This window comes from Lynx canadensis, chromosome E1 (genome assembly GCF_007474595.2).
Source record: "Lynx canadensis isolate LIC74 chromosome E1, mLynCan4.pri.v2, whole genome shotgun sequence".
In the NCBI taxonomy this organism is placed as follows: domain Eukaryota; kingdom Metazoa; phylum Chordata; class Mammalia; order Carnivora; family Felidae; genus Lynx; species Lynx canadensis.
In genome coordinates, this window is record NC_044316.2 from 42,447,623 (window position 1) to 42,465,397 (window position 17,775).

Here is a 17,775-nt window from a genome sequence, read left to right on the forward strand (position 1 = left end):
TCCCTAAAAAAAAATTTTTTTTTTAATTTGAAGAGGCGCTCGATGAGTAATGGTCATCAGGCAGAGGGAGGAAGATTCCTGGGGAGACCTGCTCAGTCATCTAAGCTCTGAGTGTCCCCAGTGACAGCACAATTTCTCCATCGGAGGTGACAAGGCCACAACAGTCTAGAAATGTCACCCACGCTGTGACTCCATCTCCATCACTTCTGAAGGCCTCGCCCTGTCTTGGCTGTCATACCTCCTGCGTCCAGCAGGTGGAAGCACAGATCCACCAAAGCATTGGTTCCAAACTTCACCAAGCCTCCCTTCTAGGATTTCCTCCTCTGTGGACCACGATTGGAAAGATACTTCCTGCCAAGCCAACCAAATTTATTAGGTAATCATTGATTCAATGCTCTCCCTTTTTTTGTGCCTCACATTTCTGATCAGAGCGCGCGAGACAGAATGTAGGCTTGTTGAGTTCATAATTTTCCACGTAAGAGGTTCTATGTAGCTTACCCTTGTTTCCACCAGGCCTTGGGTGGCAGTGGTTGGCAATGGCCAGAGCATCCCAAGGAATGGAGGGCTTAGGCTGGCAACTACTTCATTAGAGGCTCCCCACCCTGCTCGGATTTTCAGTTGCAGCGCACAACTCCCATCCTTCTCTTACCTACCGGAAGAAGTAGTTCTGGGCAAGGGGAAGCATGAACACCTGCTACCAGTCTGCCTGATGGTAGTTACTCTCCCAGATGTGTTTGGAGTCTGTCCCTTGCTAGGCTGTGAGCAGTCTAATAATGGGGACTCTTTTCATCTGCCACTGAATCAACAGGAGTGAGCACAGTGCTGGGCACACAGCTAGTGTAAATTTAAGGTATGTTGTTAAAAGGAAAGGGACAAGCATTGAGGGGATCAGGGACTAAATTCTTTAAAAAGAAATAAAAAAAGATGTCCTAGCTAATGTCAAGGGCAAGAACCCCAGGTCAGCTGAGGATAAGGGTAGCGGGCACAGAATGGATCACCTTGGTAGCAGGTTCCAGGAAAATCCTGCTTTGTCTTACCTGTGCGTCCCTGGCTGGGACATGAAATAAGTAACCACATCTCTCACCCACCAGACGTGCTGGTGACCTTGGCAGAAGAAGCACTTAAATCAGGTCAGTCTGGGGGAAGGGGCTGTCTCATCCCAGGGCCTTCCTTAAAATTAGGTAAATTTCCCAGCTCCTGCTGAAATTTGTCAGTGGTTCTGCATGTGAAAGGGAAGGTAGAAGGAAGAGGAAGCTATAAGGGGAAGGGACACTTATGGCCTCTGGCCTGGCCTAGAGAAAATCCAGGCCTCATGTAGTGGGCCCTCCATCCTCAATGTTTTGGAAGTGAAGGGAGGGGCAGCTCGGGATCTCCACAGATTCGATAGGGAACAATAAGAGCAACTGAGGGAGAAGGGCCTCAAATACAGGTTGGAGATTGTGTCTCAGAGCTGGGGTTCTATAGTCCTCCCAATACTCACTCACCTTTCTGGCCCACCCTGGATGAGAGGGGCAGTGGGGGCTAGGGCAGCAGCTCCAAGGCAGTGTGGATTTTGAAGGTGGGCAGAGAGTAGGGCTGTTTCTGACCTTTATTAGTTGTGTGCCCTTGGGCAAGTCAACTAACCACCCTGAGTCTGTTTTCCCATCTCTAAATGAAGATGTCAATACCTACCTTCCCCAGTCACTGTAGGGATGAATGAAAGAAGACCTCTGGAAGCATTTCTGTAATTGCTAGACTTCAGGGATTGTTATTCACCAAGGTGAGAGGCCACCCTACGTCCCTGGAGGGGACAGCGTCAAGGAGATATTTTTTTTCTCCTCTGCGGAGCCTGCTCCTTTCTCAGCCTGGATACTGGCTTTAATCCTCTGTTCCCCAACCCCTGCGCTTCTCCTTGAGACCGCCTTGGTGGTCCCCAGATTCCCGTACCTTGCCTTTTCCCATAGGCGCCCTCGTTATAAAACCCTGGGGATGTCGGTATGGGCGCAGAGTTGGTCCAGGGTGGGACAGGTCCGGGGGTCTCGGTTGGCCTGGATCTGCGCTCCTCGCCATGCTTTGGGGCTCTCGTTTGCAGATGGTTCCCTCTGATCCTCAGCTCCTCTCTGGACCAAACAGATGAGGGGAGAAACAAGGGGTAGGGGGCCTGGAAGGGGGTTCCCACCTTCTCAGTCCAGAATCCGAGAGGGGGACCCAGCCCTTGCGCCCCAACGCCGCACCGTCATGGGTCTCCAAGCCGAGCACGCAGTTGCTGGCATCCTCGGCAAGGAGGTTTGCCCCCTCCGACTCCCGGAGGTTTGCCCCCTCCGACTCCCAGGCCGTGACCCCCCTCACCCAGACTCCGCCGATCCCCGGCTCGGAAGAGCGGGAGCATGCGGTTCTAGGACCCGGAGGCGCCGCCGCGCGCGCCGCCGCCTCTGCCTCGCCTCGGCCGCCTCCCGCTCCCGCAGGTGAAACGGCGCCCGCCGCCCCCTCTGCGGCAGGTGAAGCGGGTCGCCGGCCCCCTCCGCGCAGCGCCATGGCTGCGGCGGACCCCCGGCCGGCTCCCGGCGCCCGCCCCCTCCCTCCAGCCCGCCCCCCGGGGGCAGGGTGCGTAGCGGCGGCGGCGAAATGCGGTTTGCGCGCTCAGGGAGCGACAGCAGAAGTTAGAAAATCGCCGAGGGGGGAGCCCGCGCCGCAGCTTCCTGCCCCCGGCCCAGCCCTCTGTCCCCCGCGGCCTGCAGCCTGACTTCCTCCCCCCACCCCGCAGCTCGCCGCCCGGCTCCTCGGACGGGGCCGCCCCGATGGGACGCCGCGCCCCGGCCCTTGCGCGCAGCTGAGCCGAGCGCCGCGGAGCCGAGCCGCGCCGCCGCCGCCGCCAGCCTCTGCCCTGCTCGCCCCCCAGGCCGGGAGCCTCGTCCCCGGTCCCCCGGAAAGCTGGATTTCCGAGGCTGGAGGCGCCTGGCCGACTGGGTGGGGACCACCATGGGCAACGCGGCAGGCAGCGCGGAGCAGCCCGCGGGCTCCGCCGCGCCGTCCCCCAAGCAGCCCGCGGCGCCCAAGCAGCCGATGCCCGCGGCCCGGGAGCTGGAGGAGAGGTTTAACAGGGTTCTGGTGAGTGTGATCTGTCGCGCTCTGGGCGCGGGCGGGGGGCGGCTGGGGTTCGGCACGCGTCCCCGCCCCCGGGGGCTCAGGTACCGCTTGGAGATCCCCGGCCCAGTGGCTGGCCCCTACAGGGGGTGGGAGTGACAGTGGCTTCTTTCAGAGTGACTTAGCACTCTCCCCCCAAAACTTTCTTCTGCAGTCGCCCAGTCTGCCTCCCCAAGACACCCCCTTCCCCAGCGCTCCTGGGTCTAAAGGTCTAAACAGAAATGTCCTGCGAGGAAGTTGGGAGCCTAGCACGCAAGGGGGGTCCTGGGGCGGCCCCTTCCGCTCTGGACGCAGGCCCGGCCACCAGGCGAGGGTCGTGGAACATCTGCTTTTCCTTAGGGCCAAAGATGGAAGGGTGACATTTTAATGTCCTGGGGGCTGGAGACCGAGTTCAGGTGTTTGGTCCTGATTTGTTGGTGCCTGGGTTGCTGGGAGCTGAGTCCTCAGATCACGCAGAGGAGGTGTCTGTATCTCTCACCCCCTGCATGTCCAGGAGAGATTGCCTGTGGGTCCTTATCTTGGGCATTTCCTCCAGCCCACTGAGGGGATTAAGGGTAGGAAGGGCGGGCAGGGTCAGGATGGGTTGGTCACTCTGGCTTGGGGTGGTACAAAAAGTCTGGAAGCATCCCCCCCCTCCCCACCTTCCCCACTATCACCTGCTGGAGGAATTGGGGGGCTTGGAGACTAGGTCACTGGGGAGGAAGCCATCAGCTCTGGCTGAGCCTGGAGACAGTCAGGATGTGTTTGGGGAGGGGCTCCAGAGCAAAATCAGGGCTCCCTAAGACCTGGTGCAAGGCAGAAGTAGGGAGGGGGAAGGGCCACTCATTCTCACTTCCCTCTCCCTGTCTCAGCCCTGTCCCAGGCTCCTTTCTCTAACTAATTGCCTGGTGGCCTGTCTGCTGTCAGCTCCCTTGCTGGACTCTGGGTGACAGGCGAATGAGGCCACGCTGTGCTTTTTCCCAGGGGGCACTTCTCAGTCTAAGCAGGCTGGCACTGCAGGTCTGGGGGGGGGGGGCGGGCAGCAAGGGAGGTGCGGGCAATAGAGCAATGCTGGCTTGTGGCAGCACTCAATTCTTTGTCCCCTCCACCTCCTTGACATCATTTCCCCTCCCTTGGCCTGTTATTAGGCCGTACTTACCAGATCCTCTGTATGGCCCTTCATGATAGTTCCTGGAAATCTTGGCTGCCCCCTCCCAGCAGGAAGGCTAAGAGGGGTCTGGGGGAGCTATGGGGTGGGGCGGGGTCTGGTCTATCCTTGCGAAGACACCTTGCTTGATTAGGGGAGAGGGAGGGACTCTGAGGGACACCTCACACCAGGCTAGGCCCTGTTTCCCTCATCTCTCCACCTGCTCTCCCTTCCTCAAACCCATGGCCTGCACAAAGCTCAGCTGGGCTGAGCAGATGGGGGAGGGGGCAGAATGAAGAGAGACAGTCTCTGGGGGACCATCTGGGGAGCCTGAGTTGGTGGTGGATCCCTGGACCCCTGCCAGCCTTGTGAGGGGGGGGATATGGGTCTCTCTTTCCCCCCAAGTGTGTGTCTGTCTGTGGACAGGGGTGGGACAGGCTGTCAGGGTGAGGTGCGGTCTCTATCATACACACGCTAATGGGGAGGAGCTGTGTGAATAATTCAGACCACTGGGAAATCCAAAAGTCAAATGGTGAGGCTCTGATGCATGTGTAGTTCCTGAGTGCCCTGCTTGTGTTTTGGCCTTCGCTCTGATTGGCTGAGCCTGATGCTAAATGCCATTGGGAGTCCCTGAGTACCAGGGTGTGGAGGGCGGAGGCCCAGGGATGGGTCTTAGAGGGTGTCTTCATGGAGAAGGCAGCGGTAGCTGGGTAGAAATCTAGGGCAGCAGCACCCAATGGGGCTCAACTTCCCATCCCGGCTCCCAGGAACCCCAGTGTGTTTATACTTGGCCTTCTTTCTGGGGAAGGAGCAGCCTGTCCCTTGTCTTCTGTGGGCAGAACTCACCCAACCCAAGGTCACTTGACTAAGAACCTGGCTCCCCTCACTCCACACCAACAAGGGCATGAGCCCCGCCCTGGGGTGATAGCCTTGGCCGCTGCCTGCAGCTGCCTGGGCCAAGTATTTGGCTAAACCCACAGGCCTGGCAACGGGTCATGCAGGGTGCGCCTCCATCAGAGCACTGCCTCCATGGCCGGAGCTGAGTCTGGTCCTTAGTGAATGTGTAAGAGGAGAAAGAGGCTCAGACTGCCCAGAGTGATGAACCCACCACCCCCAGGGATCCCTGAGTCTTGATGGGAAAAGCATCGCCCTCCCCTTCGGATATAGTCACATAGCCCCAGGGAACCTCTTCCTTTTGCTTAAACAAAACCCTTTGGTCCCTGGTGGACCTGGTGGGTAGGATCCTGCAACCCCAAACCACTCCTTGGCTCTTGGATGCGGGACCCATGTGTGGGTGAAGGGCGCCTCCACCAAGGCTTATGGCCAGATAGGAGATGAAGCTTGCTCTCCCTTTCCCCACAGTGGCCTTTCTCCCATGCAAGGGTGTTGGGGGGCTACTTTTCTAAGGAGGCTGTGAGCGAGAGGTGCCCCTGCTTAAAATGGGGGTGGGGGGAAAGAGCAGGTTGGCCAGGGTTTCCTGCTGCTGCCTTAGCAACAGTGGAGGAGCGATGGCTGCCCAGCGACATGGGCCTGCTGGAATGGTGGGAAAACCAGCTGGCCAGACATCAGGCTCTTGCCTCTCTTAGGCCACGCCCAAGGCTCATGTCTTCCTTGCAGACCTTCCCCTGTAAGGATCAGGGTTTGGGTTGGCAAGGCACTCTTTCCAGGCCGTCCAGAAGTTCTGTGCTTATGGCCAGGCATTGGATACCGCTGACCTGTCTGGTCAGAGAGGAGCCTGTAACCTTGGGGCCGAGGGACCAAGGGAAGGTGCCCGGGATGTTGTGCTTGAGGCCGAGAGTGATGCTGATCCACACGGAGACTGAACCGTTTGGAGAGGAGTTTGCCTGGTGGGGCCTAGCACCCTGGGCTGCCCTTAGCAAGTGCCTAGGGATGTGGACATTTGGTGAGGCTGTGTGGGGAGGTCAGGACAGCCTCCAGCAGCACGTGGACCCTGGGAATCCTGCTTTCAGCTGGACCCCTTCCCTGAGGAGCAGGAGTAGAATCCATTCTGTCTCCATTTTGTTGGCCAGCTCCCTTCTCTGGAGTGAGGCGGATGAAGTTTGGGAACGGGAAGCTACAGGGGGGCTGTACCTTTCATCTCTGGGGTGTCTCACGTGGCGGATCCCAATGGGGCTGTGGCCATGTGGGCAGATATCGGGCCGGATAGGGGCTGTGGGGCGACATTCTTAGCAGGCGGGGCTGGCACATGTCGACCCTGGAAACCCAGGGATGTGGTAGGCATGATTCACAGGGACATCTGGGGCCAGTTGGCAAAGAGCTGGGTGAGATGGGCAGGAGCAGATGGGGCTGCCCTGGGGGCTACCTCTGCATTTTTCCTGAGGACATGGAACCCTGGAAGGTGGCTCCTTCTTCCACGCCTCTGGGAGGGGCCGGGGTCGCTCAAGGGAAGGGCAGAATAGCTTCCTGAGCTTCGGGGTCATTAAGTCAGGGGGTGGGTTTTGTCTTTGCCGCTTCCTACCTGGATGACCTTGAGCAAATTACTTAACCTCTCTGAACTTCAGTTTTCCCCACGTGTAGAAAGAGAATACCAGTAGTGTATGCTGGCCTCCTAGGGTCGTTGAAGGATTACTGAGAGTGTGCCTGACACAGGGCGAGTGCTCCAGAAACTCTCCCCCGCTGTGAGGAAGGGAATGACATTGGAGTGGAGAGAGTCCTCTTCATATTGGAGGCCTCCTAGGCCCTTCTAGCCTGTGCCTTTCCCTTGTACCCACCTCCATTACCAAGACCAACCAAGGTTGCCAACTTTAGCCATCACAGGCCAGGCTGCCCTTGGCTGCCATCATGCAGGGCAGCCACAGCAGGGCCTAGACCGAAAACTTGCCTGGTGGCCGGAAACCACGAGAGGGAGGGCCCACCTCTCCTGGAGGGTGGGGCAGTGGTGGTGCTAACGGTAGCTGTGTGCACATGGGGAGGGGGTGGGGAGGCCTCCACTTCCCTCTGAGAGACGGTGTACTGGGAGGGGGGGTTCCCCAGTGAGTAAGAGCTCAGTGTGGGCAACAACAGGAAGTGTAGGGTGCTGGGTGGCAGGAAATGGGGCTGGCTGTTCCTGGTTCCTCAGACAGGGGGACTGGGGCCAGTCTGTCTGCAGAAGACCCCTGGGGGTCCGGGACCCACATTTCTCACCGCCTTCAGTGCTCTTTCTTCCAAGGAAACACAGTCTTCTTACCAGCTTGCCAGCTAGGTCACCTCAGACAAATGACTTAATCGCTCCGTGCCTCAGTTTCCCATTTGTGAAATGGGGATCACAATAGCATTTACTGTGTCAGCTTCTTTTTTGAGGTTTAAATGAGTCAGTAGATATAAAGCACCTAGAATGGCACTTAGCATGGAATGGGATGTTTGGGGAATATTTATCATTATTATTGTTGCTGTAATTCTCCTACTAGCCTGGATTGTATGGGCAGTGCCTGCTGTCCTGGCTCCCACCTGGCTTGCCCTTGTCCCTGCCATGGGGACCCTTCAACCCTGACGGGAGAAGCCATGAGCTTTTTGGGACTCTCAGCACCTAATCCTGGGACTAGTCACCCAGAGCCCTCCTCTAAGTCAGGGATTGTCTCTAATAGCCCCAGAAAATCTACCTACTGGAACTTTGAAACATGGATTGATTGCCTTTGGAGACGCGCTAAGAGCTCTAAGACAAAGGCCAAGACCATGTAGAGGTGGTGGATGGAGACACTTCCTGGCTTCTGGGCCCATCAGGCTGTGGAGCCTCTGTGGGGCTGGTCTGAGACTGGGCTTGGTACCCAAGTTCAAGGGCATTCTGGGACTCAAAGGGCCACACGTCATGAGGAGAGGGTGGGCAGGTGGGTTGGGACAGTCTCAGTTCAAACTGAAAGTGAAACGGGAGGGTGTGGTTGTGTCCAGACGCAGACAGAACCCCTTCAGTCACCAGGGACACCTCTCCAGATGTCAGCGGTGGCGGGAGGGGGGAGGGGCATTGTTGAAGGAGTACGCCAGAAGCTTGCAAGGGGCTGGTCTTGGGTGAGCGAGGCTGAGGGCCCCTCTGGCACCTGGAGAGGTCGCGGCAGGGAGGGAGAATGATGTCTACACATTCTAGTGGAAAGACTGGGGAATCAGCTCCTTTTCTTGGCCACACCTTCAAAGATGGATCTTACCTGTCTCTTCCTGGAGCCAAAGCATTAAGGGCAGCAAGGAGAGGGGAGCTGAAGGGTCAGTTCATTGTTGGCCAAGCACTGGAGACAGGTCTGTTTTATCTGGATGTTTTCACAAACTTCTGCTCACCACACCATCCCTCTCCTTGGGGTCTTCAACGGACTCCTCCCCCAGCCCCCAGTCTGTGAAACGCCTCTTAACAGCGTGTGTCACTGCAGAGTATTATTACATCAAAACCCAGCTTCTCACTGGGTATTCCTGGGAGCTCTGGGAGCTGGGAGGCAGAAGGGAAGTGTGCCCATTTTATGGAGAAGGAAGCTGAGGCTCAAGGAGACGAAGTTGTTGGGCTAGGTGAGCCCAGGGCCTGGCTCTCCAGGATCCAGTGTGGGTTCTTCCGCCTCACAGCTTCCTCTCCCCGTGTCCCCTTACGGGAGGCAAGTGTCCCTCCTCCCCACCCCTGGACCTCCGTGTCCTTGCCTGTCCCTTTCGAGCGGTGTCAGCCAGCCTCATCTACTTCTCTCCCATGGTGCTGCCTCCTTGCTGAGGGCCCCGGGTCTGGGGTCTGTTGCCGTGTTCCAGGACGCCTTCCCTCCACCCCGAGTCAGTGGCACCCTCTGGTTCCTCTCTTGCTCCTTAGGGTACCATCTCCTCGGTGGGCACAGCCGAGGAACAGCTGCTAATTAGTGCTCAGCGCTGTCAGAGCTATTTCTGATTTCCGAGCCTAAATTTAGCCCGTCTGGCAGGCTGGCATGTAGCCTCGGGGGCTTGAGCACGCCCAGGTGGGGAAGGGGACAAGGGGTGCTGTGCCCTCCACCACTGCCGGGACAGGTGTACCCCACAGCAGAGGCCTTTTCCTCCCCAGTAATAACCATGGGGCTGCCCCCCGTGGGGAGTGGGCCAGGGCGCTGCTTCAGAGTCAGCTCTGGGCTCGAAGCCAGCCCCGCTCCCCACTCTCTGGTTTTGTAACCTTGGGCAGGTCACTAAACTAATCTGTACTTGCACCTGTGAGATGGGGACGAGGGTGTGTGGTGGTGAGGACGTCACCCTCGTGGAGGGCTCAGAGCGGTGCCGGGCAGGGTGAGCATCCGGGCAGAGCTGGCGCCCACATTTGTTGGGGTCACTATTTTGACTATGACTGGTCACTGCCTCTAGAAGTGCCACTGGGACCATTCCAGGAACCAAACAGGTCCCTGGAGTGGGCGAGGGCCTGGAAAGACCCGTGTTGGGAAGCGGCTGTCCCCTGTAAGGCTCAGGTGCTGGGGCTCAGCCGTCGCCTCATTCCTCCTCGTCCCCCTTCCCTGCCACCACCTCCCTTCTCTGGGTTGGCCACTGTTCCAGTTTCTCTGCGTTGCCTGCCTTCCTGCTCCCTCCTTCCCCCTCGGCCTTGGCTCCCCTCTGCTCTGCCCCACCCTGGATCTCTGTGATCAGGATCTGGAGAGACCAAGGAGAAAGAAAGGCAGAGAGAGAGAATGGTCCCAGGGGCCCTTGCCTCAGCTCCAGGGGCCCTTCCCAGGCAGTGTCTCCTGTAGTGGCGGGGGCTATACTGGCTGTTGGTGGGTTGGGGAAAGGCAGCAGATGAGACAGCAGTGGTTTCCTCAATCCGGGGGCTCGCTTTTGCAATGGGGAGAAGAATGACGTATCCCCATCCCCAGCCGGCCTGGGGGGCCTGGGGGATAGGCAGCTTCACCTCTCAAGTGGGGCCTCAGCCGGAAAGCTTGAGCAATGGGGGCTGAGAGCACCCAGTTTCCTGTTGTCTGGGGCTGACCTAAGGCAGTGATTTTTTTTGGAGGGGTGAGTTCTGGCCAGAGCCCCAGAATGAAGCCCAGCACCCCAGAGAGGAAGCTGGCTGAGGAGCCCCGGGTGGGTGTGGCCCTCTCTTTGCTCCAGCTGTGGCCTCCTCTCAGGGCCATGTGACTGAGGACGTGTAGTCTGAGCCACCAGAGCTGGTGAGGGGGGCCTTTTGACTCTGGGCTGGGGATTCCTGGGGACTCCCACCTCCCCAGCAGAGATGGGGCTCCTTGAGGGCAAGAACTATCTTTTGGGGCCTGACACATAGTAGACCCTCTTTAAACCTGGGGTTCAGTGAATTGGGGTAAACTGGCATCATCTTCTGGGTCTGTTAGGAAGACATGCCAAGTTCGGGGGGGCCAGGGAACCCCTAGTGCAGGCAGCACCAGGCAAGACCCTATACTTGCCCTGTGAGGGAGGAGCTTGACAGGCACGTCTGTGACTGGAGGATCGGGCAGAGCAATGCTGACCTTTCTTAGCTCCTGAGGGGAGTCCCAGCCTGGGCCACCGGCACCACAGACCCAGCATGCTGGCTGCTGTCTCCAGTTCCTACGTCTGGGTGACCTTCCCCAGGAATCCCCCTGTGCCCTGTAGCCGTGATGCACCTGCTAGGAATTCCCTGCCTGTCTGACCGTAGCTCCCTTGGCCCGTCCCCATGTCCTCCTTCCAGAAGTGATGAGGAGGGAGGGGGCTGGACAGGGCTAAGGAGGAGACCGCTGTTGCCATCCTTGTGAGAGGTTTTCTGCTGTTTGTGAGACACTGGTGCCCTGGGCCAGGACTGCATACAGTCTGGATGGTGTCGGCTGGCACACAGGGGTGGGGCAGAGTCCGAGACTGGCCACACTTGGGCCCGGCTGGAACTGGGTCCCCTGTTAGCTTCCCACTCAAATGGAAGAAGAGTTGACTTTCCCCCTTATTGCACGTGGGGAAGTGAGTCAAAAAATGCCCAAGGTCCCAGGAAGTCAGGCTGAGAACCCACGCTCTCACCGCCGGGGGAGACATGCCAGGGAGGGGGTGTGTGGAAGACGGAGCCCAGGCCCTGGAGCCAGGCCGACTCAGAGTCAAATCCCAGTGTCACTTTCTAGCTTTGGGGCCTAGGGCAAGGTGTTGTATCTTTGGGCCTCGGTTTTCTCATCGGCTAATGCTACTTATCTCCTGGGGTGACAGGGATTCATGCGTATGACAGATCTGCTAGGGAGCTGCCCCTTGGTGGCTTCCCTGAAAATGCCTGTGCTCCCTTGCCCCTTGCATCGGGACCCCAGGCTCAGGGTCATTATCTTGTCCTTCCCCTCTCCAGAACTGCATGAACTTGCCCCCGGACAAGGTGCAGCTGCTGAGCCAGTATGACAACGAGAAGAAGTGGGAGCTCATTTGTGACCAGGTGGGTACCAGGCCCCTTCTGGCCTCAGGATGCCCTGCCCTGACTGGCTGGGGGGGAGGGGGGGTGCTGGCAGGAGAGGGGGCACTGCCATGCTGCCCATCGGGCCAAGACTCTGCCCAGAGGCCTGTGTCGCATCTGCAGAGGGTGCTGGGGGTGTCTTCAAGACTCTACAACCACCCTCCCTTGAACATGGGCCTCCCCGGGGACCTTATGAGTCCCTAGCTGGGCTGGGTCTGCCCTATGAAGTGCTGGCAGGGGCTCATCACCTCCTTGCTGTCACCCACCTCCTTGCTGAGCTTCCCGGAGCAGCATCTGTTGACCCTCCAGCTCTGGGCTGTGGAAGATAGGGGGGCAACCCCAGGGTTGGGCATCTTTGACCCCATGGGAGGTGGGGAGGAAGGGGCAGGATCCCTGTCCTTCTTTCCCTCGGGCCCGGAGGAGCTGCAGTCAACCAAGCAACAACCCAAAGGTAACCAGTTCCCAAGTGGCCGAGCGAGAAATAGAACTCCTGGCTTCTGGTGCTCAGCCAGGCACCTGGGGTTGCCATCTTCATGGCTCACTGGCTGCCCCTGCCTCTCCAGCTTCCAGGGCCGCTCTCCGGGGTAGCAGGGAAGACCCCTCTCCCACTGCTAAGCCAGGGTGGGGCCTGGCTGCTGCAGTGATTCAGTGAGGGAAGGAGGCTGGGGGTGGGGAGTTGGGGAGCAGGGAGCCTCCCCTGGGAGCCAGGGCTGGGCCTTTGGCTCCTGCTAATGGACCGGAATGGGATGAGCAGGCTGTGCGGGAGTCTGGGGGGTAAAGGCTGGGCCGTGTGGGGAGGATGGGGAGCTGCTTCTAGAGGCTCTCAGGCTGCTGTGGAGGTCTCTGCCACTTGGCCTGGTATCTCAGGCTGGGGGCTCAAGGGCCTGGGAAAAGCGGGAGTCCTAAAGGATCTGGGCTGGGAGGGATGGGAGCTCCTCTGGGTAGGGGGCCTCTGATGTGGCCCCTGCTTCTTTGTGTGAGTGGCTGTTGGAGCCCTGGGTGGGGCAGGGGAGTTAGGAGTTGCTTTGTTGAGCACTGGAGATAAGCACACACAGACACCTACCAGCACAGGTAAATGGGACAGCTGGGGAGGAGCCGTGGGGAAGGGGCCCTCAGAGCGTTCTTCCTCCCTGGACTCCCAGGGAGGGCAGGGCCTGGGAAGGTCCCACCTACTGGCAGGTCTGAGTCCTCCTCCCCACCCCCAGCGTGGTGGGTTGTGCGGCAGAAATGACCCCTCCAAACTCCACCGGTGGGGGTGGAGTGGGGGGGGGCGCTGTGCTAGGGCTGTGGCTTATGAGGCCATAGTGAGGAGTGAAGGCTAGGTCTGGGACCGGGGTCTTTTAATGACCTGGTGGGTTGTTTGGTGATATCTTTGGTATTTCAGAGGGGTCCTAAGATAGCCTGGGACCTGGGGTCAGAGCTGAGAATGGGATTCTGGGGCAAGGGCTGGTCATTTGCCCCGGGGTGGCTCTGGCTGGCTCCCTGTACATCCTGTTCCGTCTCCCCAGGAGCGGTTTCAAGTCAAGAACCCTCCCACAGCCTATATCCAGAAGCTGAAGAGCTACCTGGAAACCGGTGGGGTCGGCCGAAAGGTAGCAGCGGACTGGATGTCTAACCTGGGGGTATATGTCTCCCCCTTTTTCTCTGTCCCTTTCCCCCTGCACCTTCCAAGCTCTGGGCAGCTAGAATAACTGTGTGTGTAAACTTTTTGGTGGGCTTGTGTGGGCACGCGTATGAATGCGTGTGCATATTTTTAGGGGACTGGGAGGGCTGCGGGCATGTACTTTTTCCACGTTCCTCTGCATATTCTGCATGTGTTTACATCCACTTGTGGGTCCACTTGTGCGTATTTGTGCAGTGTGTGTGTGTGCGCCCCATGTGTCTGTATGCGGATGTATGGGTGTCTTATATCTGTGTACCCAGGGTGCTTGTATGTGGATGAGTATGTGTGTGTGTACAGCCAGGGTATCCATATTTGAATGTGTGCGTACCCTATGGCTGTGTGTGTGTGTGCGCGCGTGCGCAAGCATGCCACATGTCTGTGTGTGGAGGAATGAGCGTGCACCCTGTGGGCCTGTGTATGGGGCTAGGAGTAGCCTGAGAATGCTTATTCTGCTGGGCAGATATGTGGGGGTGGTGGGGGAGGCTGAACGTGAAAGGCCAGTGGTAGGGGGAGGGCGGGGGCTGCTGACTTGCTGCCTTGGGGCTCAGTGGGCCTGTGGGAAGCCCAGACGTCACCCACCAGACTTTCCTGTCCTTGGCCCCCAGTTTAAGAGGCGAGTTCAGGAGTCCACGCAGGTGCTGCGGGAGCTGGAGATCTCCCTGAGGACAAACCACATTGGGTGAGCGAGGGCTCAGATTTCCTGCTTGGGGGCCAGGGAGATCTCTGCCCCCAGACAGCCCCTGGGGCTTCCCCTTGCTATTCCCCTGTCCCTCTTGTCCCCCCACCCCTGCGTAGGCTGTGCCTGTAGGCCACTTCTGGGTTGGGTGTCCAGGACAGCTTCCCGGCCTCCTCTCTGCTCACCCCTCGAGGCGTGGCTGGGCCATGGGTCCTACCTGAGCCCCCTAGCATCTCCTAACATCACTGGGTCTTCTGAGGTTGGGCTGGTTGGTGTCTTCCTGGGGACGGGGGAAGCCGTGCTGGAGCCCTGGCTGTGCCTGTTCTGTGCCCACTCTGGGCAGGACCTCCCTCCTGGCTGGAACTCAGGGAGCCCTGTGCCCTGCAGGTGGGTGGAAGAATTCCTCAACGAGGAGAACCGCGGCCTGGATGTGCTCCTCGAGTACCTGGCCTTTGCCCAGTGCTCCGTCACGTAAGCCCCCCTGCTCCAGTCCTCATGCTGCTCCTCAGAGCCCTGATCCCTGCTTCCCTGCACCTCATCCACTCCTTGGGCCACGTCTAAGCAGTGCAGCCTGAGTCCACCCTGGGTTCACACAAACCACACCCTGCACAGTGGGCAGTACCCCTTCCTAAGGGCCTGCATGGATATGGAGGGACGTGGCCTGGGGTGGCCAGCTGGGACTTGGGTGGCTTCCTCTTCTGTTCCACCATTCTCTTGTCCCCTAGTCTGCCCAGCACAGTGCTGAGAACACAGCCTCTACCTCCCAGCCTCTAATCTCTCCTGCACATTCGTCTGTCCCCTCAGTTTCCCCCACCCCTCTCTTAAGTGCTTCTGCAGTGTTGGCCTCCAGCTCCGCTCTAATCCCTGCAGGTATGACATGGAAAGCACAGACAACGGGGTCCCCAGCTCAGAGAAGAGCAAGCCCCTGGAGCAGTCGGTGGAAGATCTCAGCAAGGGTCCACCCTCGGCCTTGCCTCCTCAGCCCAAGAGTCGCCACCTGACCATCAAGTATGTGCGTCCCATTGCAGGGTGGCAGGGAGAATAGAGAATTCACCCCTGGACTTCTGTACCCGGCCAGCCCTGCCCCTGGCCCTTGGGGGTGGTGGGAGGGACAGCCTGGCATTGGGGATCACAGTAAGGGCCTCAAGCAGGGTTTGGGAGATGGGTGTGTTAAGAAGCCTTCTAGGGATGGGCCCTTAGAAACTGGAGTCTGGGTGGTCTGGGATAAGTAGGGTGTTTCTGGGTCAGTGAGACCCTCCCTTGTATCCATCTAACCCCCTCTTCTTTCCTGTGCGGCCTCCAGGTGCCCCCCTTCTCCCCGGTACGTAGCCACCCGGGGGCAGGTGCATGCCTGGTTGGCTCCCTGGGTGGGGTGGGGTGGGGTGTTCAGCTGACACCCCTGAGTTCATCTGCTGTGGATAGGCCACCCCACCTAACATCGGACATCCAGCTGAGAGGCAGGGAGAGGGAAGGAGTCAGCCCTGGAGCCTCATGTGGACTCCCGGCTTCCATCCTTCCCACTTTGGTCTAGGGGACCGACTTCATATTAAGACTTTCAAACTCTCACAATATGTTTTTTTGTTTGCTCATTCATTCATTCATTCATTCATTCAACAAATATATTTTTAGCATGTCCTATGGTGGCAGGTACTCAGGAAACAGATCACCCTACTCTTGGGAGTCCTTGGTCTAGAAGGCGACAGTGTATGACAGGCTATCCTGGAGGTGTGGCTGGGAGCTCTGAGAAGGGAGGTGGCTACTTCCTGGAGCATCAGGAAGGTTTCCTAGAATGATACCACTGGAACTATGTCTCACAGATGGATTCGGGCTTTATAGGCAGTGGTGGGGACAGGGAGGGGCATTCCAGGTGGAAGGCACAGCATGAGCAAAGACTCAGACATATTAGAGCAGTGACGGGAGAAGGGCAAGGTAGCAGATGGAGGGAGGAGGTGGGGCTTCCCAGTGTTGTTGGAAATGTGATAGAATTGTCAAGAGGAACTGATGTGGAAGTCATGATTGGCGGATCTGCAGCAATGAAAAAAAATCACATACTTTTAAGCAAAGAATTATGAAGGACACTGGTACAGCACTTAACTATGTATCAGGCACTGTTCTGAGCTCATTTCATAGTCCCCAAAACCCTATCAGGAAGGTACTATTATTACCATTCCTATTTTACAAATGAGGAAACTGAGGCACAGGGTGATTAACTAGTCTCGTAAGTGGTGAGCTGGGATTTGGACCAAGATGGTGTGAATTCAGGGTTGACCTTTCAAGATGGAAGATGAGCCCATGAGGCTGTGAGCGCCACCTTGTGGATTTCCAAGCTTTGGCTGTCTTCCCTCTTTGGGCTGTCCACCTGCACAACACAGCAATCCTTTCTGATGCCAAGTTGCTGTTAAGGGTCTTTGCTTTCCTGACCCCCTCCTTATCCCCTTGCAGCATGCCAGGCCCCAGCCTAGGGGCCAAGGAAGCCTTCCTGCCCTCAGCTGACCTCTTTGGTTGGGTGGATGGGAATCAGTGGCCTAATGTTCCAGACGTGCCTTCTGAGTGGTGGTGGGTGGTGGGGGTGGGAGGCTGGGTGTAGGACGCTGACCCCTGCTGCCTCTTCCCTACCCCACCAGGCTGACCCCAGCCCACAGCAGGAAGGCCCTGCGGAATTCTCGCATTGTTAGCCAGAAGGATGACGTCCATGTCTGTATCATGTGCTTGCGTGCCATCATGAACTACCAGGTTGGTCAGTGAGCACGAGGGCACTGGGGGACCCAGGAAGCTGGGCCTGTCCTCACCGGGGGCTGCCTGAGCTGCTGGGGTGCAGGGACCAATGGTCCCCCGACCCTGTTGCCCACTGGAGAACCCTGTGGATGGGGGCTGTTGGGGGTCTTGAGGCTGATCAGGTCTTGAGAGGAAGCCCAGATGTCTGCCCCCTCCTAGTGAGGTCCTCTAGAGTAGTCTGGACATGACTGAGGGCATGGATATGTCTCATGTGGGGACCCAGGCACACCCACCAAGGAAGGCTGGACACAGGGCCCTCGGGGAGAGCAGCTCAGGATTACTTTGTTTGGAGGAGTGGCTGGTGAGGCCAGCCCTCCTTTGCTTAGCACACCTTTGAGGGCTCTCTGTGTCCACGGTGCTGAATCCTAACACTGGCTTTTGCACAGACACAGTCTTTTAAAAAGAGGAGCCAGGCTTTGGCAGCACAGAACAGGCTATGGTTGGATATCAAAAACTTCCTAAGCTTGAGGGCAGTTAGAAACCAGAATGCAATGGCACCGACAGTGCTTGAGGTGCTGGGCAGGACAGAGCTGTCAGTCCTGGGGGTCTGCCTGGAGGAGCTAATGTTTTCTCTCTCCCTAGTCTGGCTTCAGCCTTGTCATGACCCACCCAGCCTGTGTCAATGAGATTGCTCTGAGCCTCAACAACAAGAACCCCAGGTGAGGTCCAGGCCCCTAACATTTGTCCACATCTGGATTCTCCTGCCACCAGCCCCTTGCCTGCGCTGTTCCCCAGTTCTCAGGACTCCCGTCCAGGCTCCTTCCACTCCTACTCACCTATCAGCTCCCCTGCCCTCCCCCAGCCAGGTCCACATCCACCCTTGCTGTGGGGCCTGCCTTCAAGGGATAGACTGCCCCTTCTCTCCCCAGAACGAAGGCTCTGGTGCTGGAGCTGTTGGCGGCTGTGTGCCTGGTGCGAGGAGGACACGACATCATCCTTGCAGCCTTTGACAATTTCAAGGAGGTATGAACCACCCGCCCCCCCCTTCCCGCCAATGTCTTTGTTCTCTAGCACTGACTGTTGCTGGCAGCTGTGGCCTCTGCTGGGGGCAGCTGGGAGTGCTGGGTGGGCATTCGGGGAACACAGGGTGG

At 58.2% G+C, this 17,775-nt stretch overlaps 1 protein-coding gene and 1 long non-coding RNA gene across 3 annotated transcripts in view; one reads left to right on the forward strand and one right to left on the reverse strand.

Annotated features, from left to right (window-relative positions):
* Window positions 1–4,671, reverse strand: LOC115500875. The gene is made up of 2 exons (XR_003964660.1): window positions 4,262–4,671; window positions 1–2,099 (listed from the first exon to the last, which is right to left on the reverse strand). It is a non-coding gene; the product is annotated as an uncharacterized LOC115500875 (long non-coding RNA).
* The window catches only part of FMNL1 (formin like 1), a 25,458-nt gene continuing 10,334 nt past the window's right edge, over window positions 2,652–17,775 (forward strand). Inside the window, exons 1-9 of one of the 2 annotated variants that reach the window (XM_030295607.1) lie at window positions 2,652–3,087; window positions 11,469–11,552; window positions 13,079–13,192; window positions 13,839–13,912; window positions 14,297–14,380; window positions 14,780–14,917; window positions 16,534–16,642; window positions 17,267–17,343; window positions 17,554–17,647. In XM_030295607.1, coding sequence (XP_030151467.1) covers window positions 2,959–3,087; window positions 11,469–11,552; window positions 13,079–13,192; window positions 13,839–13,912; window positions 14,297–14,380; window positions 14,780–14,917; window positions 16,534–16,642; window positions 17,267–17,343; window positions 17,554–17,647 — 903 coding nt within the window. In that variant the 5' untranslated portion in view covers window positions 2,652–2,958. The remainder of the gene's footprint in view (window positions 3,088–11,468; window positions 11,553–13,078; window positions 13,193–13,838; window positions 13,913–14,296; window positions 14,381–14,779; window positions 14,918–16,533; window positions 16,643–17,266; window positions 17,344–17,553; window positions 17,648–17,775) is intronic. The other variant, XM_030295608.1, reaches the window with a different exon arrangement.